This window comes from Microcebus murinus, chromosome 1, assembly GCF_040939455.1.
Source record: "Microcebus murinus isolate Inina chromosome 1, M.murinus_Inina_mat1.0, whole genome shotgun sequence".
Lineage (NCBI taxonomy): Eukaryota > Metazoa > Chordata > Mammalia > Primates > Cheirogaleidae > Microcebus > Microcebus murinus.
Genome location: NC_134104.1, coordinates 157,384,857 through 157,412,636, shown reverse-complemented (window position 1 = coordinate 157,412,636; position 27,780 = coordinate 157,384,857). Strand labels below are relative to the sequence as shown.

Here is a 27,780-nt window from a genome sequence, read left to right as displayed (position 1 = left end):
AAGAAAGCTTAAAAGGCCTGGGTAGTGGTCACAGGGTGTATTTCCAAATAAAAAATATTCAGCTACTTAAAATTTGTGCAGTGTACCGTAATTATACCTGAATAAAATAATGAAGAAATCAAAGCTCTCTAAAGTGGCGCTGTGGTGGACTAGTGGTCAAGCCGCCCGCGATCTGTTCGCTGGATTCATCCTAGAACAGGCCTCCAGGGCGGTACCCGACCCCTGCAGTACACGCTCCCGCGCGGCTTGCGGCGAGGGCGCCAGAGTCTCGGCGGGGTGGTTGCCATCCCCCGCAAAGGCCCCTGGCTCTCGGGCACCAGCAGCCTTCCGACCCACTCGGGACGGTCGTGAGCGTCCGAGCTCCTCATCCCAGCAGCCCGCCAGGGAACTGCCGCCTCTGGCGACCCCACCACTACACACCGCCACCGCCGCGCTAACGTCACCGCCTCCCCGCCTCTTGCGGCCGTTCCCGCCCCGCCCTCTCTCCCGGCGTGCACCGCGGCAGAGGCTCCTCGCCCTCGGCTTCTGCCTGTCGCCCCAAGATGGCGGACACAATGAGCCGGCACCGCGCCGGTTGCCCCTGAGGCGGCTGTGAGGACGAACAGTCAGCTAGGCCCCACAGTCCAGGCAGAAGAGCGTTGCCCAAGCAGGAGGAAGAGGAGGAGGTGGCCCAACTGCCGGCCGCCCTCCCGCCGGCCCGGCGCCCGCCCCGCCCGGGTTGGCCCCTCGGCAGCCAGCCCGCTCGCTAGCCGCCGGGCCCCGCCCCGGCCCTGCGCCGCCACTGCCTCCAGCAGCCGCCGCCATGAAGCTGACCGACAGCGTGCTGCGGAGCTTCCGCGTCGCCAAGGTGTTCCGCGAGAACTCGGACAAGATTAACTGCTTCGATTTCAGCCCTAACGGCGAGACGGTTATCTCGAGCAGCGACGACGACTCCATCGTGCTGTATGACTGCCAGGAGGGCAAGTGAGTGCGGCGGAGGCCCTGGGCCCGGGTCTGAGTCCCTCCCTCCCTCCGGTAGTCCACCTCTGGCCCCGCGGTCGGCCCTCCGTCCCGACTTCAACCCCGGCCTGTTTTACACTCTCCTATCAGGGCTGCCTCCACCTCGCAGCCGTCCAGGAGACCTTTTTTTCCCTTTTTAAAAAAAATAATGACAATCATAATAATAATAGCATTATTGTTTTGTATGGCTTTGGTCTCCCCAGAACGCTTCTGCACCTTGCCAAACCCCACCTTGACCTTGACCTTAAAACGCCCTGTCCACCCACTCCAGCCCCAGTTTGTAGCTTTTTCCGCTCCTCAGGCTGTCAAAGGTACTAGTTGGCTCTCTGAGTCGCGACGCAGGTCTGCAGGGGCTGCTCTCCTGCCTCATGCAACAGCGTCAACTCTCCTCTGCCCTCTCCGCTGTGACCTCGATTCAGCCCTGGCACTCCGCCCATCTCCTGCCCCTCTGCTTCCCGCGGCCTTTCTGCCATCAGGCTGCGTAGGTCGCAGTTCTTAGCTGTCAGGATTTATTTGTTCCTCTTCGAGCCCCCCTGGCTTTTTCTTCCTCTTCCAAGCTTTTCTCTTACTCCCTCAGACCCGGTGCCCACGTTTATAGTGAACTTTTAAACAACATAAAAAACTTCCTTTTTGCCCAGAGACAAACGAACTTGGCTGTCCCATCCCGACCTGAATGTGAGCTCCCTTTGAAACAAAGAGAACAATTTCAGGTTTCCTCTTACACTTTTTTTTTTTTAATTACACTTTATGGTCCACTTGAAATTCCAAGACTGATGAAACTTTTATATTGCCTCAAGCTATTTGGAGACCCACCACACCTGCATCTCTTTGCAAAATCTAGGCACAGCATTTTGCCTTTTTTCCCTGGAGGCCTTGTTGGCCTCGGCTCATCCCACCCCTGTGAACTTGCTCCAAGCCCTTGCTTAGTTGTGAGTTCCTTTAGAGACAAAACTGGTTCAGGTTAAATTTTATTTCCTCTCAGCAAGCAGGGTTGCTGAGGTTTAGTTTAATTGAGTGGCTACTGGTTTTGTCAGACTTAATTTTGTTACCTAGTAACAGATCTTATTTTTTGAACTCTTAGGTTTTTCTCTACCTTCTCCAGCTGTTCCTTGCCTTTTTTTTTTTTTAAACCTATGTCTGTCTTTTGGAGTGTGTCTCTTCATTTGTGAATTTGATTATCTAAAGTAATGCAGTTTTTAATTGAGCTGGAATGGTATCCCAATTTTTTCCTATGGGAGCTATGAAAAAGTATTATGTAACTGGCTCTGAACTGCCTTCAGTATGTGTTAAGAGTGGCCTACAGTGGTGGTCTTGGGGGAGAAGGAATTGTTAGTTGGAAGGTTACTTAGTTATTTGAGTCAGTGTTATTCATTTTGTAGATGGATTTCTGTCCAGGTCTGGTCACTTCGATGGGTTTAGAAGAGGGAGTAACCCTTAAAGCTGGGGTTGGAGTCGGGATTGAGGAGTCCTGTATTGTGGCATCCTGGAGGAGACGTAATTTGAAGCTGGCTTGCTTAAAATATTTAGTGTTTGTACACAGATTAGAAAAACCTTTCCCTGGAATGTGAGGATAGAGATGTACATCATTCAAAGGAAATGAAGGTTTGTTGTGATAGCATTTCTTCACAGTTTGTATCCAAATGTAGTATAATTTTGAAGAATGATAGTGACATGAAGTCCCGTCCTGTTAAAAGTAAAATGCCAGTATTATGACATAATGTAGTTTATTCACTTGAGTAGCATTTTTATATAATTACAAACTTACAGAAAGTTACAGCAGTGTTTCAAAGAATTCCCCATATGATTCAACCACTGGTTACATTTTCCTCATTTGTTTTATCATTCTGTAGGTAAATATTTATATGCACTGTATGCATTTTTTTTAACTGAACTATTAGTAAGTTGGAGATACCACGCCTCTTTATCCCTAAACACTTAAACATGGATTTCCTAAGCACAGAGACATTCTTTTACATAACCACATCACAATTATCTAAATTAATTAGGAAATTTAATGTCAATACAATACTACAGGGCATGCTCTTTTGAATTTTCTCTAATCAATTAATTGACTTCATTTCTTTGTGATCTGTGATGAGGGAGTGGCCTGGTAGTTAGGAGACCTGGGTTCTCGTTTGGCCTTGTGATCAGGTGTGTGGCATTGATCAAATCCTTCTCTGGATATTAGATGATCTCTTTAGCCTGCGTGATTCTAAGTGGTAATGTCAAACCAATATCCGAAGAAATGTATTTCCTTAGAAGGCATAATATCTTTATTAGATGGTACTAATGTTAGGATTTGGAGTTTGAAAATGGCTAAAACAAGATTTTCTTATGCTTAGTCTTTTCCAGTTTACTGTTCATTTAAACTTTCTTTATAGTGGAGTTGATTGAGTGATACTTTGACTTGGAAGGCTATAAAGAATATTGTTTGTGGTAGGTGATGCAAATTACTCAAAGGCTTTAATATTCCTTGTTCATACCTGATCACCAGAATCATAGTTTGAGGAGAAAAGCTTACCAGAATATTTGAAAAATGTTGTGCATGAACTTTGTAAAGGCCCCTGAAATGGATGCAACACATGAGAATGTTGCTTTCCAACTAGGAAATGAAATGAGGTAATTGATTTCTTTTATTAGGAACAAATCTCAGGTTAGTGTTTTTAATAAATTTGAGGTTAAATAGGCCATGGCTTTGTGAAACTACATCCTTTAACTCTTTAGGTTAAAGAAAAGTTGGCTCTTCATATTCTGTCTTTACTATTGTAGGTGGGGTGAAATACTGGTATAAACTTCTTCCACTGGTAGAAGCAAAGTCAGCTATCTAGAAAGCAAGCAGACAGTCACATACTCAGGCTCACTTTCTCAGTGGTTACCACGAAGTAACTTCACAGCAGAACCGCAGACAGTAGACTCCATGAGATAGCCTTTGCTAATCTTTTTAGGGGTGAAGTATTATTTCAGTCAAGGTAAGAATGTGGAAAAATCCAGTGCATTTGTGGTAAGAAGTCTTTTTTGGAAATAGATTTTATGTAGGGAAGCACTTATAGCCTTACTGATATTAACAAAAATTGAAAGTGCAAATAATTTACTTCTTAAGGCTGCCTGAGTTATCTGATTGTTTAGCATACAGATTCCAAGATGATTTTATATTGAGAGAGTAAACTTTCCTTTTCATAAATTGGAGCTCTTAGCAAACATTGGTAGAGGATTTATGAAATCCTTCTAAGACCTAAATGTAGAACATTATGTTAAAGGCTTTCTGGTTTCTGAATTGGTATATATTGGAGAGTTGTTCTAGCATTTGAATCTAGTTTTACAGAGACATTTTAGGTGAATTTTTTTTTGTCTGACTTAAGTGGTGTGTGACAAAGTTTTTGGTTAAAGATTTTGCTGAGATCAGTTTTATCTTGATCTTCAAGATTCTATAAGAGGAAGACATTTAAGGACCTTCAACATATGGATTGGTAACATCTAGTTTGAAAATGTGTGATTTTACATTAAAATAAAAACAAAAGAGCCATTGACTAGTTTTGCTAGGGAGAGTTAGGCTTGCCTTCTAAAAGGCAAATGCTTAGGATCTGTAGAATTGGGAGGATAGATATCTTCTGCAAGGGCCAGTTATATTAGGAAAGGCAAGCAGTTTTGCACCTGGTTTCAGTTTTGATAAATCACTGCCTTCTTGAAGAAAGAGCTTCTTTCTAAGTGAATGCCATAAGAAAAGTTTTGGCATCTTGAGTTTGACGTATTTTCACCCATCTTTGTTGTAAGTTACGACTTGTGTTGTTTTGTATGCCTTTTTCCCCAAATAGATATATGGTCATGTGTTACTTAACCATAGGGATTGTTAAGTGTTTTTGTCATTTTGCCAATATTATAGACTGTATTTATACAAACTTAGATGGCATAGCCTACTACACACCTAGGCTATATGATACAATGGCTGCAAACCTGTACAGCATGTGACTGTACTGAATACTGTAGGCAATTGTAACACCGTGGTATTTGTATATCTAAACATAGAAAAAGTTTTATACAGTAAAAATACTGTATAAAAGATACATAATGCCCTATACACCTGTTTAGGGCAGCTCTATTTTAGTCTTATGAGACCACCATCATATATGCAGTCGCTCATTGATTGGAATGTCATTATGCGGCACATGACTGTTTTTTCCTTACTTTTGAACATTGTAGTAAATTGAGTCCCCAGACTTACTTCTACTTCCTACCTAACCTTGGCATTAGGTGTTCCGAGGTGAAAGTCTTTAGATGGCTGTTGCACTGGATTGGCTATCGTTTTCTCCCTTTTGGAAGAAATTCTGTTTCTTTCCAGTGTTAGAGCTTACCAAGAATCCTTACCTTTGCCACATCATTCAGGTGCTTCTTTTCATTTTTTTTTTCTTTGCATTTCCTTCTCAAGTGCTTCTGCTTATATGGAAATCACAGATTTTGGTGATAGAGAATTTTGATGGTTTTCTTTTCTCTGTCCATTTCCTCATCAGACCAAAGAGAACCCTGTACAGTAAGAAATACGGCGTGGACCTCATCAGATACACTCATGCAGCAAACACAGTTGTTTACAGCTCTAACAAGATAGATGGTAAGTAAGCAAGCCTTCTTTTTAGGATGTTATGGTTATGATTTCCTTTGTTAAATAGTTCACGGAATCTTTGTGACTACTGCTATTTGGTTATAGTTACTTTAGTTTAAATATTTTCCTATGATGTTAGCAATGCTAATTATATTGTTGTAACTGAAAGAATGCTGGAAGCAAGCCTTTAGCACTTTGGAAGGACTTGAAACTGAGTGTAAAATGTCTCCAGTTTAGAATGGGGAATGGGAAAAGGAAGCAACTAATTTTAATTATGGTTTGTACTTCTTTAAACTTAAAAGAATACTTTTAGAGTAAATAAAGGGAAAGAATACTTGACACAAAGGGGTAAGCAATAGGACCTTGCGTTCAAAATATATAGATTTGAGAAAAATTTTCACAAATGCTTGAGCTATGATAGTTTAAGGAAAGTTAGAAGAGTTTTTGATGTTTGCCCAACCTTTTATGGTCTGTGTCATAAAGTATACTAAGCTTAAGTCATCTTTGATTCCAGGGACACTTTTTGATCTGAATTTTATCCCTTTTAAATACAACTAATACCTTTGAAGAGTAGAGTTATTTTTTTAGAAGTTAAACTTATTAATTTCTTCCTATAAGCAGCTTTTGTTTTTACCTGCAATTCTCCTGGGGTAAGCCCCTCTAAAGCCCTTCTAAGTTGATAGATTGATAATTGATCTATAAGGTTTTTTTCTTTTCTTTTTTCTTTTTTTAATTCCTGTACTATTAAGTAACACTTATTTTCGATCTGGAATTTTTTTTTTTTAACTTAACGGCTTATTGATCATTTCACTTTTTTTGTTGTTTTCTTTTTTTGAGACAGAGTCTCATTTTGTTGCCCCGCCTAGAGGGCTGTGGCGTCAGGCTAGCTCACAGCAACCTCAAACTCCTGGGTTCAAGCGATCCTTCTGCCTCAGCCTCCCAAGTAGCTGGGACTACAGGCATGTGCCACCGTGCCCAGCTAATTTTTTCTATATATTTTTAGCTGTCCAAGTAATTTCTTTCTATTTTTAGTAGAGACGGGGTCTCGCTCTTGCTCAGGCTGGTCTTAAACTCCTGAGCTCAAATGGTCCACCGCACTCGGCCCAATCATTTCACTTTTTGCAGTAAGATTTTTCTAATGTCATTCAACAAATATTGGCTTAGACTGCTATTTTGGCCTTGCTTATCTCAGAGCAGGTAGGCAGAAGTCCCCCCACCCCCTTTTTTTATGAGCTTTTCTGCCTGTACTGAATTTTTAGTTAAGAATATCATTTCTACTTTTCGTGCCTCTATTTCAGAAGTGGTTTTCTAAGTAAGCAGTGCAGTTGATGCTTTTAGACAAGAATATAAAAACATTAGGATCCTGAGGAAACATGTCTATGTGATCATCTGAATGACTGGTATATTTCTTCTGTTGGGCTGTTTTTCTGAGTGATTAAATGAGGATTCTCCAAATGTGGTGCAAGATGAGGCAAATGTGTGGCACTTGCAGCTTTGCTGCCAGGGTTCTGCTGTGAGGATATTGCCTTTCCTGTTTCGAGTGCATCCTGAAGAGTTCCTCCAGCGCTCCGTTTCCTTTGCCTGATTCCAGGCTGAGGTAGTAGTTTGTACAGTTTGAGGGTCTATGATACCACCCGGTATAGGAGATAACTGTACAGGCCACTGCCTTGCCAGGAACAGCGCGCCAGCTACTGAGTGGGGTGGAGAGGATGGCGTCGCCCTGCTCATCTCTGGGAAACCAGGTAATGGGGAGGAAGTCTGTCTTCTTAGGGCAGGTGAGTAATTCTTAGCGCCAGAACAACCAGGAATACTTTGTAGTTGTCATTCAAGAAATTTGAAGATGTTTTCAAGGAAAACCATGTAGAATTCAGTTATGGAACATACAAAGAATGCCCCTTTCCCCCTCCCAGATTAAATACCTTCTTATTAGAAAGCACCTCTGTGAAGCACTGGAAAAACTTGGTGCTGTCAGCCTCTTTATTCCTGTGTTCTGTCTGCCTTTAGGATGTTCTTTCTGTGCTTTTCTTTCTGCATTTCTATACCATTTCCTATTACTTGTTTCTCAACATAATTTTTCCTTATTCCTATTCTTTTTAGGGGCATAGTAGTTTCCTATTTTGAAGTTCAATTCTTTATGGCACTTTATTTCACTAGTACCCCCATCCTGTTTGTTTACTTTTTCAAATACAATCATTTGGTTTTTAAGAGTGTCTTATTTTCCTCAAGAACAAATCTCTGTAATTATTCCTTTCTTTAATATTGTCAAAATCTCACTGATATGACTTGTTGGTATACGAGTTTGACTTTTTAAATGTCTTAAGATCTTTTTAACCCAAATCTTCTCTTTCTATTTTGTTTACTTTCAAGGTAAATTGTGTATGCACTTGAACATTCAAATAGGTCAGGATTGGGTTAACATACTGTTAGAGAGAACCCTGGACAGATTTGCTATGAGGGTCCAGCTTGATCTTTAGCTTAATGTGGCTGCTTACCTCTTTGAGCCTGTTTCCTCAGCAGCCAGATATTTTTCTTTAAGGCTTGCCATTCTGTGGGCACTAGACCAATGTCTAAAACCGTTGGCTTGGTTTGTTTTTTGTTTGTTTGTTTTGTTTTGTTTTGTTTTTGGCTAGAGTACATTTGCAAGGCAAGTTGCATTTTAATTATGAAGAAGCCAAAGATTGATAGTGAAACAGTGATTTCAAACATTGTTTTCTATGCTGTCAACCTAAGAACTCTACTTTTGAGGTATGTGAAATCTACATACCAACTCTTCATCTGCAGAGAGGAATTATTCACCATTATTTATTCACACCTTACTTTTGTTATGAAAAACAATGAGTTCTTTGACCTTGTCTTTTCAAGATGAAGAGGCAAAGTAAATTCCTTTTAAATAGTACAATATCATCATAGCTTATTTGTCTTCTTACAGATACTATTCGTTACCTGTCCTTGCATGACAACAAATACATCAGATACTTTCCTGGACATAGCAAAAGGTAAGACCCAAGTGTTATAGAAGTAGATAATTTTTTTATCCCTGAGGTTACCCAGAGAATAGAAGAGTGGAGACGTTTTATTAGTGAACTGAAGCTACTTCCTCACTGCTGTTCGGCATTCCTCTTGATCTTTTCTTGTTAACTCTTCTTAAATAGTCACTTAATTTACTGAAGTTATAGAAGCAAAGATAGTATTTCAGAGATAAACTGAAATCTCAGTTAAAATATAGTTAGATGGCTCACGCCTGTAATCCTAGCACTCTGGGAGGCCGAGGTGGGTGGATTACTCGAGGTCAGGAGTTCAAAACCAGTCTAAGAAGAACGAGATCCCGTCTCTGCTATAAATAGAAAGAAATTAATTGGCCAACTAATATATATAGAAAAAATTAGCCGGTCATGGTGGCGCATGCCTGTAGTCTCAGCTACTGGGGAGGCTGAGGCAGAAGGATTGCTTGAGCTCAGGAGTTTGAGGTTGCTGTGAGCTAGGCTGATGCCATGGCACTCACTCTAGCCTGGGCAACAAAGCAAGACTCTGTCTCAAAAATGAATAAATAAATAAATAAATAAATAAAATATAGTTAGAAAAAAATGTTGATTAAAGATAGTCATTGAAAGCCTATGTATTTAATGGTTTTTTTTTTTTTTTTTTTTTTAATTTCTGAGACAGAGTCTCACTCTTTGCCCAGGCTAGAGTGCCATGGCTTCAGCCCAGCTCACAGCAACCTCAATCTCCTGGGCTCAAGCGATCCTACTGCCTCAGCCTCCCATGTAGCTGGGACTACAGGCATGCACCACCATGCCCGGCTAATTTTTTCTATACATTTTTAGTTGGCCAATTAATTTCTTTCTGTTTTTAGTAGAGACGGTCTTGCTCTTGCTCAGGCTGGTTTCAAACTCCTGACCTTGAACGGTCCGCCTGCCTCGGTCTCCCAGAGTGCTAGGATTATAGGTGTGAGCCACTGCACCTGGCCTATTTAATGTTTTTAATGGTAAAAATTACATTTGGTATTTAGGTACACCAAATCTCAGATGTCCATTAATAAAAGGACCATTGTGTTTATTAGGCCTTCCAATATACATGGCCTCCATTTCAGCATGCCTCTACATAAAAATGTTCTATTTGAAGTTCTTAATTTGGATGCAAAAGAAAAAAAAAGTTCTTTGCTGTTTTTACAGTCAAGAAGTTTACCTCTTTATTTCTATATTGTAATACAGGTTACTTCTCTCTGATCCTCATTCCATTGTCTCCAATTTTTTGTCTCCGGTTTTTCAGGTTGAATGTTAAACACATTTTCCTTTCCCTTGGGTAATATTTTAATCACTTGAGGTATTTCCTCCTGCTTTCATTCTCAAATGTTCACTACAGTAATCCAGAATAGTTAAGAGTGGTATGGAGATGGCCTGAGATAAGTTGCACTCCGGATTGGGCAGGACACTTCTGTGTTGCTAAAGATATGAGGTGGCAGCTATTGGTTACTGTGTGCTTTCAGATAAAGGATGTCTTATAGATGTTTTTGCTTGTTTGTATTCAAATTAATATTCACAAAGGTATTATTTGTAATTAAGAGCTGATGCAGTTATTCAACCTCTTGAGGTCCTGATTCTTTGTAGACAACATTATCCTTCCTTTTTTGAGAAAATCAAGACTATCCAAAATCTTTGAGTTCTTTTGAACCTCTATCCCTACCATCTAAACTGTTCTCTTCCTTGGAACCCTTTCCTTGAGGAAGCAGTATCTTTTCTTTGACAAACTAGCCTTTCTCCTTGCGCATGTTTCCATTTCCTTATTTGGCCTTTTTCTTGCTGCCTACAAATTTACTTGGCCATTCTTTTTTTTTTTTTTTTTTTGAGAAAAGGTCTCACTCTGTTGCCTGGCTAGAGTGCCATGTTATCAGCCTAGCTCACAGCAACCTCAAACTCCTGGGCTCAAGCAATCCTCCTGCCTCAGCCTCCAGAGTAGCTGGGACTACAGGCATGTGCCACCATGCCCGGCTAATTTTTTAAATATATTTTTAGTTGTCCAGCCAATTTCTTTCTATTGTTTTAGTAGAGACAGGGTCTCACACTTGCTCAGGCTGGTCATGTACTTGGTTATTCTTGTCTTGAATATTTATTGACTGTATCATCTCCTTTTCACCATCAAAAGAATAATCTGGACATTTGCATCTCTATCTCACGTGTATTTACTGTTTAAATCACTTTTGCTACCAGAATTTTGCTATCAGAATCATCTATAGGGCTTTATCCAAGCCTTTTCCTTCCCTTTCCCTGCTGCCTCTGGTTCCAATTCATTGCTTTGGACTTTACTTGGTGCTCAAACTCTTAGTAGAATTTTTTCCAGGGCAGTTGACTTTTCTCCTTTTGGTTCTGTTTCTGCTATTCACAGCCTCTCTGTTTTGACACTAGAATAAACAAAAATTCTACTGTAACTCCACCCCCCCTTTATTATTTTCTCAACTATATCCATCACTAATTTCATTCATCTTTACTCATATGGCTTCCCAAGTCAGTATTTTCAGCCCATGTCTGTCATGAATTCTAGACTCGGCTTTCACATACAAGTTTTTTTTTTGTTTTGTTTTGTTTTTTTGAGACAGAGTCTCACTTTGTTGCCCAGGCTAGAGTGAGTGCCATGGCGTCAGCCTAGCTCACAGCAACCTCAAACTCCTGGGCTCAAGCAATCCTCCTGCCTCAGCCTCCCGAGTAGCTGAGACTACAGGCATGTGCCACCATGCCCAGCTAATTTTTTCTATATATATTAGTTGGCCAATTAATTTCTTTCTATTTATAGTAGAGATGGGGTCTCACTCTTGCTCAGGCTGGTTTCGAACTCCTGACCTGGAGCAATCTGCCCACCTCGGCCTCCCAGAGTGCTAGGATTACAGGCGTAATCCTAGCACTGGCCCACATACAAGTTTTATACACATCTATATAGATGTCTCTTCTGTGCCACTACTGTACAGATCTGATACTCTTTCTGTGATCGTTACATTCCTTGGGCTAGCTCCTTTCTGTCATCCTCATTTTTCTTTGTCTCTATCCCTTTCAACTTCTAAGTCTCCCAACTCAAAAGTGCCTGTTGTAAATTCACTTCCTTTCCCCTGCCATCATATCTGGTGAGTTGTTAAACCCTATTGATTCTACCTAGGTTTAACCTTGTGTGTCACTTTCTTCTGTACTCTCTCCTTTGCTTCTTTCCTAGTTTATGCCCTATCAAGTGAATTATTATCAAATCCTAATTAATCACCCCATCTCTCAGCATCCTGCTTCAGCATCCAATGTTACAGTTCTAACTGCTTCACTACCTCCCTTAGTGGTTCTCCACATCTGCCTGCTCTTTCCCATTGGAATCAGGTTCTGTACCCCTTCTGGCTCTGACCCAATTTTCCCAGCATTTTTTCTCACCACTCCAGTTAAGTGAACTCAGGGCTATTTCCTAAACATGGACCTCATGAAAGGTGTCTCACTTTGAAACCTTGTCCACCACAAATGTTGCTTCTTTCAGAAAGCCTTTCTTGGCCCTCTTTTGGAGTTGTGTGAACCAGACAGTTAAGTTTCCTTAGGGTCAGGATCTTGCTTCTCCTTGTGTTCCCTGTACTTCTCAGCATAGAGCCTTATACCGGGATAGACCTTCTCTGAGCTCTTGAGCTGAATGCCATGGCATGAAATTACATGTACACAAGCTTTCTGCTCACTTTTTAAAAATTTTTAAGTTGAGGAGCTAGTACAAATGTGAGTTGACTTATAAGTTTGGTGCCCACCAACAGCCTCACCATCACCTGGTAACTTGTTAGAAACTCAGATTCACAGACCTCAGCCCAGACCTGCTAGATTAAAAGCTCTGGGAGCAGATGCCAGCAATCTGTTTTAACCCACCCTCCAAGTGATGCTGATACCACTCAGGTTTCAGAACATTGGTATAGTCCACAAAGGTCTTGTTAAGCAATTGTACTTTCTTTTTTCAAATTGATATGTAGTTCACATACCATAAATCATCCCTTTTAAAATATACAACTCAGTGGTTTTTACTATATTCACAGAGTTGGGCAACCATCACCACTGTCTAATTTCAGAACATTTTCATCACTACAAAGAGAAACCTTGTGCCCATTAACAGTCATTCCCTTAGCCCTTGGCAATCACTAATCCACTTTCTCTGTATATAGAGTTCCCTATTGTAGACATTTTGTATAAATGGCTTTTATGTCTGGCTTCTTTTACTTAGCATGGTGTTTCCAAGGTACATCCATGTTGTCATATGAATCATACTTAATCCCTTTTATTGCCAAATAATATTTCATTGTATGGATATACCACATTTTGTTAATTCATTAGTTAATGGATATTTCAATTGTACTTTTTGGCTATTATGAATAATGCTGCTATGAACACATGTATACATTTTTATGTGGATATATATTTTAGTTCTCTTGGGTATATATGTAGGAGTGGAATTTCTGGATTATATGGTAACTATCTTTTTGGAAAAACTTTTCCAGAGCAACTGTACCATTTTTTTCATTTCCACCAGCAATGTAGAAGGGTTCCAATTTTTCCACATCCTCACCAACACTTGTTATCATCTCTCTTTTTTATTAATAGCTGTGGCTAGTGGGTGTTGAAGTAGTATTTCATTGTTTTGTTTTTTTTATTTGCATTGGAGTCATACATTTTTTATGCTGTAATTTTAAGTTGCTTTATTCATTATACTAGTTGTCTTTGGTTATTCCAGGTATGCTCGTGTATGTGTGTTTTAGTGTGTTTCTTAAAATGGCAGTTTTGGGAGAACAGGTATATGTAGATAGAGTTGCTTAGAGTTCACATCCAGTTTTTGCTAATGTTTTGCTTCAACTCCTGTTTATCTTGATGCATTGCAGGGTGGTGGCCTTGTCCATGTCACCTGTGGATGACACTTTCATTTCTGGGTCTCTTGATAAGACCATTCGACTCTGGGATCTCCGGTCTCCTAACTGCCAGGTAATGGTACTTTAAAGTTGTATTTTTGAGCTTTTTCTATGGTAGGCATACCATCTCCCCCTCCCCCCAGTTAATATGGAAGTTTTAAGGGTGAGTTTTATCATCAAGGAATTTGTTTTTACTTGAACTCTGTCTATAATATTGTACAGTTAAGGTTAATCAGAAATCTCTTGTCTAGGGACCTTTTAAAGCGTCATTTTGTTTATTTTTATGTTTGTTTGTTTTCTGTTCTGCAGGTAGGCTGGTATTTGCTTATATGCCTTAGTTTTCTTTGGGAAAAGTAAATTATATAGTGGTAGGGTCCTGGATTCATTAACTCTTTGTCTTATTTCTTTTCTTTTAGGGCCTCATGCATCTACAAGGCAAGCCGGTTTGTTCTTTTGATCCAGAAGGGTTAATTTTTGCTGCAGGTGTCAACTCTGAAATGGTCAAACTTTATGACCTTCGTTCTTTTGATAAGGTAAATCTTTGAATCTTTGAGCTATCTTAATATGGAAGTTTTTTCTTTTTTTTTAATTTATTTTTTATTTCGGCATTTATGGGGATATAGTTTTTAAGGTTTCGATAAATGCCCTCCCCCCCAGTTAATATGGAAGTTTTAAGGGTGAGGTAGACATTTTAAGAGAGTTTTCTATGATAAGTAAATGTGTGGTAGATATTAGAGAATGGCAGAGCAGTTGTTCATCCTCTGCTTTCCCTAGTCAGAAAGGAATCTAAAGGGATAGAATGTGAGTTGGCTCTAAGAGATGGAAATATTAATGTGCCTTGGACCTGGGGCTGCTATTTTTTATCATTTGCAGGGGCCATTTGCAACTTTTAAAATGCAGTATGATCGGACTTGTGAATGGACAGGACTTAAGTTCAGCAATGATGGCAAGCTCATCCTCATCTCTACCAATGGCAGCTTCATTCGTCTTATCGATGCATTCAAGGGAGTGGTGATGCATACATTTGGGGTAAGCCAAGAGCCTTTAAGCATGGCTGTTTCCACGTGCGTACTTTCTGGGCTGAGAATTGTGTTAGCTGGTTAGTACAGGCCAGCAGTTATCTTTGACTCACTGATCAAGGCATGAGCTTGAATTTTCTTCCTGTTCATGAACTTATTTGGATTCTGTAGACATTCACTTTTCACCAAGTGACATAAGTTTGATGTTTAGTTATAAAATAATTCCTAACTATAAACAGTTTCCTTGTCCCCTTGAATATGGAGTTGGGGGTAGAGGTGGATTATAAAGGGTGGCAGCCACATTTGAAACCTTGGTGGCATAGTACATAACAAGGGAAGAGTTTCAGCCGGGCACGGTGGCTCACACCTGTAATCCTAGCACTTTGGGAGGCCGAGGTGGGAGGATTGCTCAAGGTCAGGAGTTCGAAACCAGCCTGAGCAAGAGCAAGACCCTGTCTCTACTAAAAAAAAAATAGAAAGAAATTAATTGGCCAGCTAAAAATTAGCTGGCCATGGTGGCACATGCCTGTAGTCCCAGCTACTTGGGATCCTAAGGCAGGAGGATCGCTTGAGCCCAGGAGTTGAGGTTGCTGTGAGCTAGGCTGATGCCACAGCACTCTAGCCCGAGCAACAAAGTTGAGACTCTGTTTCAAAAAAGAAAAAGGAAAGAGTTTCATGGAAAGGAAAGGAAAGATCATGCATGTGCTGGGTTGTGTTTCCAGGAAATTATTTTTGTTTTTATTAATGGCCCTGTAACAACAAGAGAACCACTCTGTTTTGTTTTAGGGTTATGCCAACAGCAAAGCTGTCACACTGGAGGCTTCATTTACTCCAGACTCTCAATTTATTATGATTGGTGAGCTTCCTTTATCTCCCTTGGAGTTATTTCTCTGGTACTGTGCATTTGTTTGTTTAAATTAGAAACTAAGATATTATTATCTGTTTGATGTTCTTAGATTTCTGTATAGCACATTATGCCAAGGGTATGGTGTCTTTAAACTGTTCTGGCTTTGGAGTTCTTTACTGGGAACTGGCATAAATGTTGGTCTTCCCTGGACCAACATCGGAGTTAAACTGTGCAAGCACTACCTTGTTAGTAATACTAACGTCCTGGTATAATCTTCCATTCATTCATCTTTGTGGCTACACGTTGGTAAGGTAATGGTATTCAACCACTTTTTTAGACAGAAAACTGAAGTTAGAGGGGAAGTGATACATGCCTGTGAGCAGATAACCAGGGTCAAGATTAGTTTTCAAAGTGTCCTCCTTTCACTGCCTCTTCTCTCTCTAAATTTCTGCTGAGGGCTGGGTCTTGAAGTGTGGCCTATCTTGAGGCTTCAATTCATGTCTCCTTTACATTTTCTTTGTATTATGCCTTGAACTGTTACATTTTCCTTGAATATTCTCTTTAGGTTCAGAGGATGGCAAGATCCATGTTTGGAATGGAGAGAGCGGTATAAAAGTAGCTGTGTTAGATGGTAAACACACCGGCCCCATTACCTGTTTGCAGTTCAACCCCAAGTTCATGACCTTTGCCAGCGCATGTTCCAACATGGTATGTGAACAAGAGGTGCCCTCTACTTAGGGACCCTTTCCAGTTGGGGTGGTGGGTGCCTCAATAACCCCATCCAGCTGTGTTCTACATAGGTACATTACAAGCACCCCAGTTAATGTTTCTGAACTGATGGGTTGCCTCTTTTACCTCATATTATGTGATCTCTGGTTATGCTGGTCTTTCACTTTGATTCTTCTTCCCTCTTCCCAGAGTTGATCTAGGGTCACCTCAGAGCTCCAAGGAAGCCAGTTTTACTGTTTGAGCCTGGTTTTAGGCTCAAACTACCTCAGCTATACTTAACAGCTTTTTTTGCTCCTTAAAATACTCTGCACCAGTCTTTTGTGGCTACAGCCTTTTAGTTTTCCATTCCTCTTGGTTTATGCTGAATTTCCAGAAATTCTTACAGTTAATCATAACTTACCACTTAGAATTAACTCCAGGCCCATATCTCTTCCTAGATACCATTGGCAGAATCAAGGATCAGTGATTTTTGGCCTCCTGTTTCCTCTTAGGATTTCCTAAACTCATCTGGGTATTTGGGGATGAGGCATTTCATTACAAGCCTACCCAGAGCACATTGCCCCCTATTTTTTTTTTTTTTTTAGAGACAGATTCTCACTCTTGCCTGGGCCTGAGTGCCGTGGTGTCAGCCTAGCTCACAGCAACGTCAAACTCCAGGGCTCAAGCAATTTTCCTGCCTCAGCCTCCTGAGTAGCTGGGACCATAGGCACACGCCACCATGCCTAGCTAATTTTGTTCTATTTTTAGTTGTTTGGCTAATTTCTTTCTATTTATAGTAGAGACAGGGTCTGGCTCTTGCTCAGGCTGATCTCGAACTCCTGAGCTCAAGCAGTCTTCCCGCCTAGGCTTCCCAGAGTGCTAGGATTACAGGTGTAATCCTAGCCACCACACCCAGCCCGCCCCCTTCTCTTGTTTGTTTGTTTGTTTGTTTGTTTGTTTATTTATTTATTTTTATTTTTTTTTTTGAGACAGAGTCTCGCTTTGTTGCCCAGGCTTGAGTGAGTGCCCTGTGTCAGCCTAGCTCACAGCAACCTCAAACTCCTGGGCTCAACAGTCCTTCTGCCTCAGCCTCCCTAGTAGCTGGGACTGCAGGCATGTGCCACCATGCCCGGCTAATTTTTTCTATATATATTAGTTGGCCAATTAATTTCTTTCTATTTTTTTAGTAGAGATGGGTGGTCTCGCTCTTGCTCAGGCTGGTTTCGAACTCCTGACCTGGAGCAATCTGCCCGCCTCGGCCTCTCAGAGTGCTAGGATTACAGGCGTGAGCCACCACGCCCGGCCCCCTTCTCTTTTTTAAACCAAGAAAATAATGTCTGAAAAAATGCAACAAAACCATTCAATCCTTCTCATTTTTTATGACTCAGGAAGGAGAGGCCTATCAGAAGTTACCTGGTACATTTACAGTGAGGCCAGGTTACCCAGACCATCCACTTCCCAGGCAGCTTTCCTTTTTTTCCTTAAAAAACTGATCTGGTATGGTGAAAGGTGGACAGTGAGTGTTGGAGGGAAACAGAACCAGCTTACTTTCACGTAAAGCAGAGAGTGTTTCTGTTGCTATATAGCTGGTCCTAGAGTCTTCTGCTAGGGCCAGTTGGTCAGGAGGGAAAGCCACCAGAGCCATTAACTCCTCCACCATTGGGGCTGGGCAGCTTGATGCTGTGGGGTGGGGTATGAAGAACACTTGGTGGTGAGGGAACGCTTGGCTTTTTAAAGTTGATTTGTATTCTCCTTTCAGGCCTTCTGGTTGCCCACCATTGATGACTGACCCTGATGCTGCTCGGCTATTTCTGTACAGTGAGGGTGGGCAGTAGGAGAAAACTCAGAGGGGACTGAGATAATAGTGGGATTGGATCATTGGACTGGGCTGGAGAACATCCTTTCACATGGCCTTCCCATCGATGTGCTGTACGTCTGTGCAAAAGAAAAAATGACTTTGCTGAGCTTCTTCAAAAGGACTCTTGGTGTAGCAGACTCCGTTGGGACTTAGCTTTTCTAGCTGGTACTGCACCAAGCCCCTCCAGAGGAGTGACCAGACTTGTGATTAGGGTATAGTGGAGCTCTCAAGACATCTTCAGTTTTGAATGTATTTGCTGCTGAAAAGCCAGTGAAGTCGTCAGTTCTGCACATCTCTTCTCCCACCCCCATGATGCATGGGCAGCCATGGTCTTTGGGATGCCAGGGCAGCTCAGTGCCCCTTGCCCTCACCCTGCATGTCTTGTTACTGGGTCTCCCTGTGTAATTGTGGCATTATTCCACAGCCATCATGTTTCTTAGGTGCCAAACATTTCAGAAATAAGTCTTCATATATTTTGGGGTCAAGAAAGGGACAGATACAGAAGGACCTTGCTTGTCAGGAAGCTGTGCAGTTAGTCGTGTGAGGGTAGGTGTTCTGGGCAGGCCTCAGGCTCTGGGTATTGGGTGGGAAAAGGCCCAAGAACCTGAAAGGGAGGAAAGAAGGGGTAGCAGGTGAGTTCTGGTGCAGTACTCCATCATCAAGACAAACCCGTGGTCCTCCTAGATGCCTACTGAGCTTGGTGTGTACGAAAGCAAGGTGGGAGTCTATTTTTGTATGTGAGATACATCACGCTTTCCTATGGGCCAGTATTGTGAAGTGAGTCTGAGTTGTTTACACTGATGCCTTCCCTGCCGACCGCAAATTGTGTACATAGTCTCCAGATGATACCACCCTTCTCCCCAGCTCCTAACTAGGAGCTGGTTCTAGGCCTGTGTTATATGTTATATTTAGCCTTTTTATATATGACCTTTGATTTCTGTTATTTGTATTTCAGCAGTGTGTGCACCTGCATTTTAATATATCTGTGCATACATATATGCATATGTGTATGTATGCACATATATATATATCTATATATCTCATTTGTAGTTTCTGAGAGTTCAGCTGAAGGAGTTAGAGTCCTACAGCCTGGGAGAAAGACTGCATCCTTGCTAATAGTGTTTGCCACAAGTGTTAGTGAGTCTTCCCTATTGCCATTTGCCCTTCGGGAGACTGAATGAAGCAAAGCTTCTAGTGTTTGCTGTTTCCATGGCAGCTAAGTGAGGATTTTGGGATGATTCCCTGTTCCTCAAGCCGCACTTTGGGGCCCTCTCTGCAGTATTAGCCCCGTTTTGCCCAGTGATGCTTTGTCTGCACCTGTTAATGTGTGTGACCGTCATTCTTGCATGGCTTCTGTGTCTGGCTTGCGGCATTTGGGATAGGATGCTAGAACCAGAGCATTTTCAGTTTGTCTGAGGCTTCTTTGCCAATTACAGATCACTCCCATTTACCTGATATGTCTGCTTTCTTGCTGCTTTTCCTTGCTTTCTCTTAGAAGAGGAAGGGGCTCTAACCAGGCCCAGGTTAAAATGAGTTGCAGTGGACCTATAGCCTTTTCCCCTGCATGGCCTTCTTAGAGCAAACCGAGTGGCATGTTATTTTACTAAGTTCCCAAACAACATTTATGCAGGTAACACTCCCTGCAGATTCATAAACTGAGGCTCAACAAGGTTATGACTTACCCAAGAATATATAGCTGCTAAGAAGTAAATCAGGCCATCACTGCTTCTGTTTAGCAGCAGGAATAGGCTGTGAATTGCCAGCACTTTCTTTTTGACTTGTTCCTCAAACTGAAAGTGCAAGAGGTACACAACTTTCCCAAATGTAGACTAGAATCTGCAGTTGCCATGATGCCACCTACTGTGTAGCTCTGCCTTCCCAGAGTGGGGGGCCTTAAGAAACCAAATGATCTGAGCTGTTACTGCCTACCTCTGGCTTTTCAGGGCAGAAAATTCATGAGAAGAGTAATTGTTCAGAGAATGCTTGGAACTGTGGGTTAACAAGAAAGGCTGCATAACTTGACATATCTGCAACCAGAGCAGCCACCAACCCTGACTTGCCTAGCACCAGGAAGAGGAAGAGTATTTTGGTTTCTATGTGTCCAACTAAACATGCCTCCTCATGGCCTCTATTTTTGGGCCCTGTGGCTGCAAAGCTGGCTCCTGAGTTGGGAGGAAAGGTAAAAGATGCAGTTAGAAGTGACTAGAGAGGATGTGGTGGAGGGGATAAGGTAGAAGAGACGCTGAGAGCTGAGTGGCACAGGTGCCCTCAGAAGGGGCCAGAGATACTCAAGCTCTCCTGGGGGGAGGGGCTGCTCACCACCTTCTTAAGAGTCAGGGCCAAAGCCACTGATTCATATTTGACAGCAACACTGCACTGCTCAACCACCAGCCAGAGGGGTATTTTTTTTATTCCCTGTTGCATTATAATTACTGCTTATTAAGGAAAATTTGGGAATTTTACAAAGAATCACCCAACTGCTACCACTGTTAATCTTTTGGTGTTAAATGTTCCTCTAGACATTTCTGTGCATAGATTTTTGGTGTGTTTACACAGTTGTTATTCTGTATATACAATTTTATGTCCCTTTTGTACTTAACATATAAACATTTTTTTCATGTTAATAGTCTTAAACAGAATTTTATGGTTACAGCCTCTTCCATTGAGTTTCTGTAGCATTGTTTGCCTGGTTTCCAGAGTTGGTGGGAGAGTTGGGTTGTCTCCTGCTCTGGCTCACACTGGGGCTCACTGTAATGCTGGTTGGATTGTTGGGCTCCTTGGGACTGCCCCCTGGTAACTAAGTCCCATGGGCTGGTGGAAGGAACCACTACCCAACCCTCAACCCTAGCCTGTAACAAACAGCCATAAGGCCAGAAATGAGTTGACAGGGAAAGGCAAGCCCAAGCCAAACTTGATCTTCAAAGACTATTTGGCACACACCTCAGGCTGCCTTGCATTCCTCATTGTTTTACCTCTAACCCTTGTTCAGATTGGCAACTTCTAGTTGGAATAAGTTTCGTCTTGCCAGGCCCTGGTTTCTGGAGGACAAGAACAGTGGGGCTTCTTTGAGGCTCCTGTACCAGGTCTGGCAGAAAGCCTGTCCAGTTGCTAGGTAACCCACTGCTTGGTAACTCCTGGAGCCTGCTGCTCTAGCTCAACATCCTCAGAGCTGCAAGACCTGCTTCTTGCCCCTTGCCTGCCTCTCTCTGAACCAGAGAAGAAAACCATGGGCCTGCCACATTGCCCGCGGTCATTGGAGGTTGGCTAGGGACTCTGTGACTGGCAGAGGAAACATCCTGGGTTGTGTAGTAGACCAAGCATAGGATCTCCTGAAAGACTACTCAAGGAGGAAACCCCCTCGTGGCCTGCCTGGTGGGAGGGCTGCTGCAGCATTTGGCTCTACTAGGAGACATGAACAAGTAGGTCAACATGGCTGACCTTGCCACACCTCTGGATTGCTTGGAACTGAGACCCACTGCACCCACTCTCCAGGCCCCCGGCCTTGTGAGGAATGAGAGCAGGCTCAGCAGTTGGGGCGAGCCAGCTCAGCAGTTGATGTGGGTAAGAGAAGCAAGCACAGGATGCTGCCCACACTCTTACTTTGCTCAGGCAGGAGGGGGAGGTCAGTGCTGAGGAAAGAGGAAGTGAAACTCCTACAGGCTGGGAGGGCAGCACTCCTGCACTTGCCTGCTTCCTGACTGGAAGAGTCCTGGAGAGGACACCCAGAACTGTCAGGGCCCAGCTGTAGACAGGTTCACACCTGAAAGTCCTATGCCATGGAATATAGCTATGTGAAAAAATGGGAAATGTCTCAGGTTGTAGTTTTTCCTATCTTCCTTGGAGAACATACAGGAAATGAAATCCATAATGAGTAAGTGGGCAGGTAAGGATGTCTGAGAGCCTCTCAGATTAGTTAAATGCACAAGTTTTACCATCGACCCTAGGACTCAGTGGATTTTCTCTTTCCGGGCTGTAATTTGGGGCTGATTGCCTGGTAAGAATTCACCTCAATTGTAAACTAAATTAGGAGTGATTCAGGGAAGAATCAGGTAAAGCTGAGGTTATAAAGGCATTTTACCTTGTAATTCAACAAATACTTCCTGAGCACTTGAGCCTTGGTAAGTTTCAGATGACAACAGTATTGTAGAGAGGATAAACTAAGCTGTTCATCAAACAGCAAGACTTAATGGCCCCAACTAGTCTCCAGCCAAATCTAGCTTTACAGAAATTTGCATTCAAAAGTAAGTGAAAAGGAAGCAGGGTTCATGTCTCTAACCCCAGCACTTTGGGTTGCTGAGATGGGAGGATCACTTAAGGCCAGGAGTTTGAGACACGACTAGGCAGCATTGCACCCCCCTGTCCACCCCCCATCTCTACAAAAAATTAGCCGGGTGTCATGGTGCACTGTAGTGCTGGCTACTCAGGAGGCTGCGGCAGGAGGATCCCTTGAGCCCGGGAATTTGAGGCTACGGTGAGCTAGGATGACACCACTGTACTCTAGCTTAGGCAATAGAGACTCTATCTCAAAGCAAACAAAAACACTAAGTGAAAAGGCAACCCCCCTGGTATCTCAAGCCCAGAACTCACAAGTAGTAGTAAAGACCTACTTTCTGTTCTCTGGGGATACCCAAGCTGAGAACTAGGAAGGCTGCAGAGAAAACAGTCCTGATTATTTGCAAGCTAGAGCTAAGACTGATCCACTAGAAGGTAATAGCAATAGATCTCCTTAATCCAACCTGTATAGCAATACATGATTCACAAGGGCTCTTCTGCACACAAACATTTAATAACAGGGAGGTGATGGGGAACAAAGGCATCATTGGGGTATCAGACTAAGGCAGGGCAAGGGCCAGGCTATAGGTAGCAACTGGAGAACACTCGCCCAACCAAGCCCAACCAATTCGGGAGCTTCTCTTGCCCTTTTTGATCTCCCACAACTTTAGCCCCAGGGCCTGTGTCTCACCTCCAATGGCAGAGGAGAGCAGGGCAGGACCTGAGCTGGTCTCCTCTCAGGGTCTGTGTTCAAGATGGCTGTTCTAGCAGATGTGAGGTTGCCCAAAGCTTTCTATAAGGTACCATGCATGGACTTTGGGGGTTGCTGAATAGATGCCCTGACATCCATGGATTGGAGACCTGGATCCAAACACAGCTAGCTGCCCCTGGTGGCATCTCTGGCTAATACCCTTAGCCCAGGTGTCCCTATCTGAGACTAATACTTGGGGCTGTTGAGGATCTTGTCTGAGGAGCCTCACTTGGTTTTCTTAAGTTGTAAAGTGCCTCTGCCAGAGAGATGTTTATCACTGCAAACAGGATCTGGTGGGCTGGGCAGTCCACACACTTCCAGCTCTGACTGGTATGTGTTCCCCCTTGAAATGGATGGATGGCAAGAGCACTGGGCTATGGGTGGGGACAGGGCAGGCAAGACCTGCTCTTGGCCACAGTGGAGGGGTGCCCAGACTGTACCCCGCACTGGAGTGGTTCTGGGATGCAGTGTCTGAATCTTCAGTGGCCACTGTTCCCTTGGCCCTGGCCGTGCAAGGGAATCACGAACACAGAGACATCATCGTAGGACACCTGCCCTTCCCCTGTGGGACCATCCTTCCTCTGTGTGCTGTGTATCAGCATTTTGGCCAGCTCCAAGAACCTGTGAAGACCATCCTGTAGTTATACTTCAGGGGAAGAGCAAAGGGGCAAGGCCAGCCCTCCAGGAGAACTCATTGCACAGGACTGAATACTTGGGGACCCAAGCAATGCAGTCATACTGTGGGCCAAGCAAGCAACAAGCTGAGAGGGCCACAGGTTGGACCACAGGAGTCTAGACCCAGAGCTTTTTGGAACCCACAGTCTCCCCCACCTCCTCCCCCAGGGAAGCTTGAGACAGCCCTGATCCTGGCCACCTGCCCTGAGTCAGGCTCCTCATCAGTGCTGTCTTCTTGGCCATAACTACTTCTTGGTTGCTGCTGACACCAACCCATGCCCAGGCAGGTCTCCAGCAGCTACAGTACCTGTGTGGGTCCTCTCGGTTCCCAGGGAGGAAACTCCGTACCAGCCATGCAACCTGCTCATTGGACAGGACATCCCAGAGTCCATCAGTTGCCATGACAACCACATCCTCCTCCTGTAGCTCCAGCTGATCCATAGCCAGCACAGTTACCTGCAAGTTAAGCCTGAGGATGCTTCAACATTCCCTTCCCTGCTCCCACCAGCCTCACTGTTTGCCTTTCTGGGCAGATGGAAGCTGGGGTGGATGATCTTGTCCCCTCACCTGTGGGACAGAAAGCAAGAAGGGCTTGAGCTGGATGTTCGTGTCCAGGACTCTGAGCTGATGGTCTCCTAGGCCCCGAGAGACGGCCAGTGTTCCTAGTAACCGAGCCTGGGGGCAAGAGAGGTGTGAGGTGATGGCAAACAGCTCTAGCAAATGCACCAGAGCTAGGCCCCAGCACTGCAGAACACACAGGGAGAGGAGCAGCATGGCCCTCAGGAGCCCTGGGCTGATGGAGCAACATCCTGGTCTCAGAGCCAACCACTGGACACCCGCCACAACACCAGCTCCAGCTCCGTCCCTGTAAAGGGACAAAGGGGCTCCCCATCTCCGCAGGGGGCAAGTGGAGAGGGATTCTTGGGTGGGGGACCGGGCACTGACCTGCCGACCCTGTCCATGGATCAGCGGGTACTTGAGATCTGCTTTCTCCACACGTTTGTAGCTCCTACCAGGAGGAAATCCAGCATCGACCCAGGCCCCACACCCCACCTGAACTGCCCCCCAACTCAGGGCCCAGTTATCATACCTCATGGTACCCCCCCTACCCAGGTAAAGGGGGACTGCTCCAGGCCACAGAGATGGACCTAGGCCTCAAAGCTCTCCCTTCCCACCATGTTCCCTCACCCTGCTCACCAGCCGCTCATGTGGTGATCCCTGAACAAAACCTTCTGCCCCAAGTCATCCCCCTTCAGCCGCCGAGGAAACTCCAGCCGGGTAAACTCACCAGCCAGAAGCTCAGGATAGACAAAGGCCTGGGGTAGGGAGGCTGTGCTCAGGCCAGGCTCCCTCCTATGGCCTTTTGTGGCTCTGGACACAGGAATTAGGGCAGGGTTCCACAGTCTCCCCCTGCCAAGGACACCTACCAGCTGCTGGATTCGTTGCCGCTCAGTCTCTGGGGTGAACTCAGAGCTCAGCAGCCGTACCTCATCTCTCCGCACGAGGATGGCCCTGGACGGGGTTGAGGAGGGAAGGCAGAGGTGGCCTCCCCCCTCATCCATGGCAACCCTTTTGCCAGCCCCTCCTCCAACCACCAGAAGCCAGCTCTGCCCACACTGATCCCTTGCTCAAAGCCCTCCATGACTGCCTCTTTCCTGCAGGGTAAAGGCCCAGCCCTTCAGCCCATCACCTGGGCTCTCCGTCCTCCTCAGCATCCACTGCCCACCTTTACACCTGACACACACCAAGCACATACGCAAACAACTCAGCCAGTCAATCTTTCCCATTTCTATCCCCCCACTTCCATCTGCCTTTCACTGTCCCCAATGCCTTTTGTGCCCTGCCTACCCTCCCCCAGCCCACCCTCAAAGGGGCAGCTCACTCACCTGCTGTCCCCAGCATTGGCCACATACAGCTTTCCCTGCAGGGACACAGCCACCAGGGCTGTGCAGCCGCCCACCTGGCCTGATGCCTCCAGCTCCCGCCCGATCACCTCATCCTGGGGCAAACCGAGGCCACCTTAGCTGCTACCTGTACTGCCACCATACCACTTTATCCCCCAATCCCCACCCTACAGTTCACTTCCACTAGCAGACCTGGCAGTCCCAGCCCAAAGTATAGCTATGGCTCCAAGATCCCTATAGTCAGAAGGTTTAGACAAGGGAAGTGCTACTCAAAATAGAGGAAGAGAAACAGGGTGTGCAATGAGATGATGCAGGTAAAAGTATCTAGCACATACTACGCGCTAGATAAGTGGGAGGGGTTATGATGACAATGATGGCTGTTAGTAACAAACCTATCCAATCTCATCTTCCCAATTCAGGCATCCCAGGTGATCCCCATGGTGTATAGGAATGCTACTGCCTTAGGTCGGGGCGGGGGGGGGGGGGGGGGGACAAAATCTTCCCTTATTCCCCAAAGGCCACACACTCACGCATTCCTGGAAGGCACTCTCCAGAGCTCCGATCACCAAGTCTTCTGCCCTGATGCCCTTTTCCTCCACAAACTGAGGGTCACTGGGGCATACGCAGCGGCCACTGAGGTGCATGGGAGGCTGAGTGGCCACTAGGCCCTCTACCACACCTTCCAGCTGCCGGCGCAGGCAGGAATGCAGGGTGTTGGCAGCCAGGATGGCTGCTGCAGGACCGCCGTGCCCATCAAAAAGTGCCCAGTAATGGCCCGTCAGGAACTGCATGAGAAGGGCTCAGTGTCAGGTCCCGCCTGGCTTCTTCAGCTGTCCCCAGGGCCCTGCTGGAACTAGGGCATGGGGCAGCAGGGCAAGAATCTCAGCCTGCAGGTCCTGGCGCCCGCCTGTAAGAGGGGCTCATGCTAGGCTGCGCGTACCTCCTTGGGGCACAGGGTCAGCCACTCTTGATCATCTTCAGCCCCAAACTCACATCGCCGGATGCACAGCTTCCCACAGGCAGCTTGATCCTCATTGAATTCAGATTTCTCTGCATTGATGATCCTGAGGCCGGGAAGTTTTCAGTGACCCTTCAGAGACACACCTATGTCCCCGTGGGCACAGAGGCCTGAGCTGGCACACAGAGAGAAGCCCTCCCCTTGAGGCAACAGCTCCCCAGTGCTGTCCCTGCGCACACCTGGACAACCACCATGTAAGTTTCCTAACCACTCAGTGGCCTCACCGCTAAGGTAAAGGTCAGGGCCCAGCTCCTCTGAAGCCTACCTGCTGACCCAAGGCTAGGAGGTAAGAGCGGGCTGCCTGGGGAGACCTGGGGCTCCCTCTCCCATCCCCTGCCCCATCTCAGCCCGAACCCTGACCCATACAACACAGGCCATACCCAGGGTGGGATGGGTGGGGTGGGGGTGTCTCCAAAGGCCAGAATGCTGGGACTCTACCGAGTCTCCCGGCCTCGTCTCGGAAGCCCCTGGGGTGCAGGTCCTCCTCGACCTCCCTTTCTCTGAGGGAGGCTGGAGTCCCAGAGAAAAGGCTGGGCTGGGATAGGGGTAGGTTGTCAGGGGTCCCGAGGTGAAGACAAGAAGGGGTTATCCTCAAGCGGGTGGGAGCCACTCACTCAGCTTAGCCTGTTTTCTGGGTGGGCACGGAACCCGGATGGCTCCGGCAGGGGGCCGGGGCGGGGCCGGGGCCAGGGTAGCCGGGGGCGGGCACTCACTCGGCGTAGCCTGCGTTCCAGGGCAGCGAGCGGCCCCGCGCGGGGCTGCGCACGGGCCGGGCATCCGGGCGGCGCGAGGCGTCGGCGGCGCCCGGGCCGGAGCCCGAGCCGCGCAGGAAGCGCGGCCGCCGGTAGGGCACGGGGCTGGCACGCGGCCCGGGCGGCCGCGGCGCGGGGAGCGGGTCCCCGGGCAGGAAGCGGCGCCGGAACCAGCCGGCGGACATGGCGCGGCGGCGGGGGCTGCCCGCGGAGCCGGCCTGGGCCTCGCGGACGCCGCGCCCGCCCTGGGAGCAGGAAGCGGCCGGGCCGGGCGGGGCGGGGCGGCGCGGCCCCAAACGCCGCCCTCCGGCCGGAGCGTGTGGCCCGCGGCCCGCCCTCGTGCTTGTCCGGCGGGTCCAGCCTCAGAACAGCCCCAAGAAGCGAGCACTGTTATCGACCCCACTTCACAGGCCGGAGACAGGCGCAGGGGCGAAGTCGCCTGCCCTGTGTCGCACGCAACGCCAAGGAGGACCGAACGCCCAC

General features: G+C 45.6%; 2 protein-coding genes across 2 annotated transcripts; one reads left to right on the top strand and one right to left on the bottom strand.

The window, feature by feature from the left end:
- The first annotated feature begins 514 nt into the window (after nt 1-514).
- WDR82 (WD repeat domain 82) lies at nt 515-18,695 on the top strand. Its single transcript, XM_012771513.3, has 9 exons — nt 515-963; nt 5,505-5,602; nt 8,523-8,589; nt 13,467-13,566; nt 13,910-14,026; nt 14,367-14,522; nt 15,299-15,368; nt 15,925-16,067; nt 17,827-18,695. Exons 1-9 carry the CDS (start codon nt 803-805, stop codon nt 17,854-17,856), a joined length of 942 nt encoding a protein of 313 aa, XP_012626967.1. The 5' UTR covers nt 515-802; the 3' UTR covers nt 17,857-18,695.
- Nucleotides 18,696-19,686: 991 nt separating this feature from the next.
- PPM1M (protein phosphatase, Mg2+/Mn2+ dependent 1M) lies at nt 19,687-27,560 on the bottom strand. Its single transcript, XM_076008320.1, has 10 exons — nt 27,259-27,560; nt 26,468-26,591; nt 26,058-26,312; nt 25,510-25,622; nt 25,051-25,135; nt 24,821-24,939; nt 24,569-24,632; nt 24,191-24,298; nt 23,931-24,079; nt 19,687-23,569 (listed from the first exon to the last, which is right to left on the bottom strand). The coding sequence occupies exons 1-10, from the start codon at nt 27,480-27,482 to the stop codon at nt 23,428-23,430; spliced, it is 1,383 nt and encodes a 460-aa protein (XP_075864435.1). The 5' UTR covers nt 27,483-27,560; the 3' UTR covers nt 19,687-23,427.
- Between the last annotated feature and the right edge of the window lie 220 nt (nt 27,561-27,780).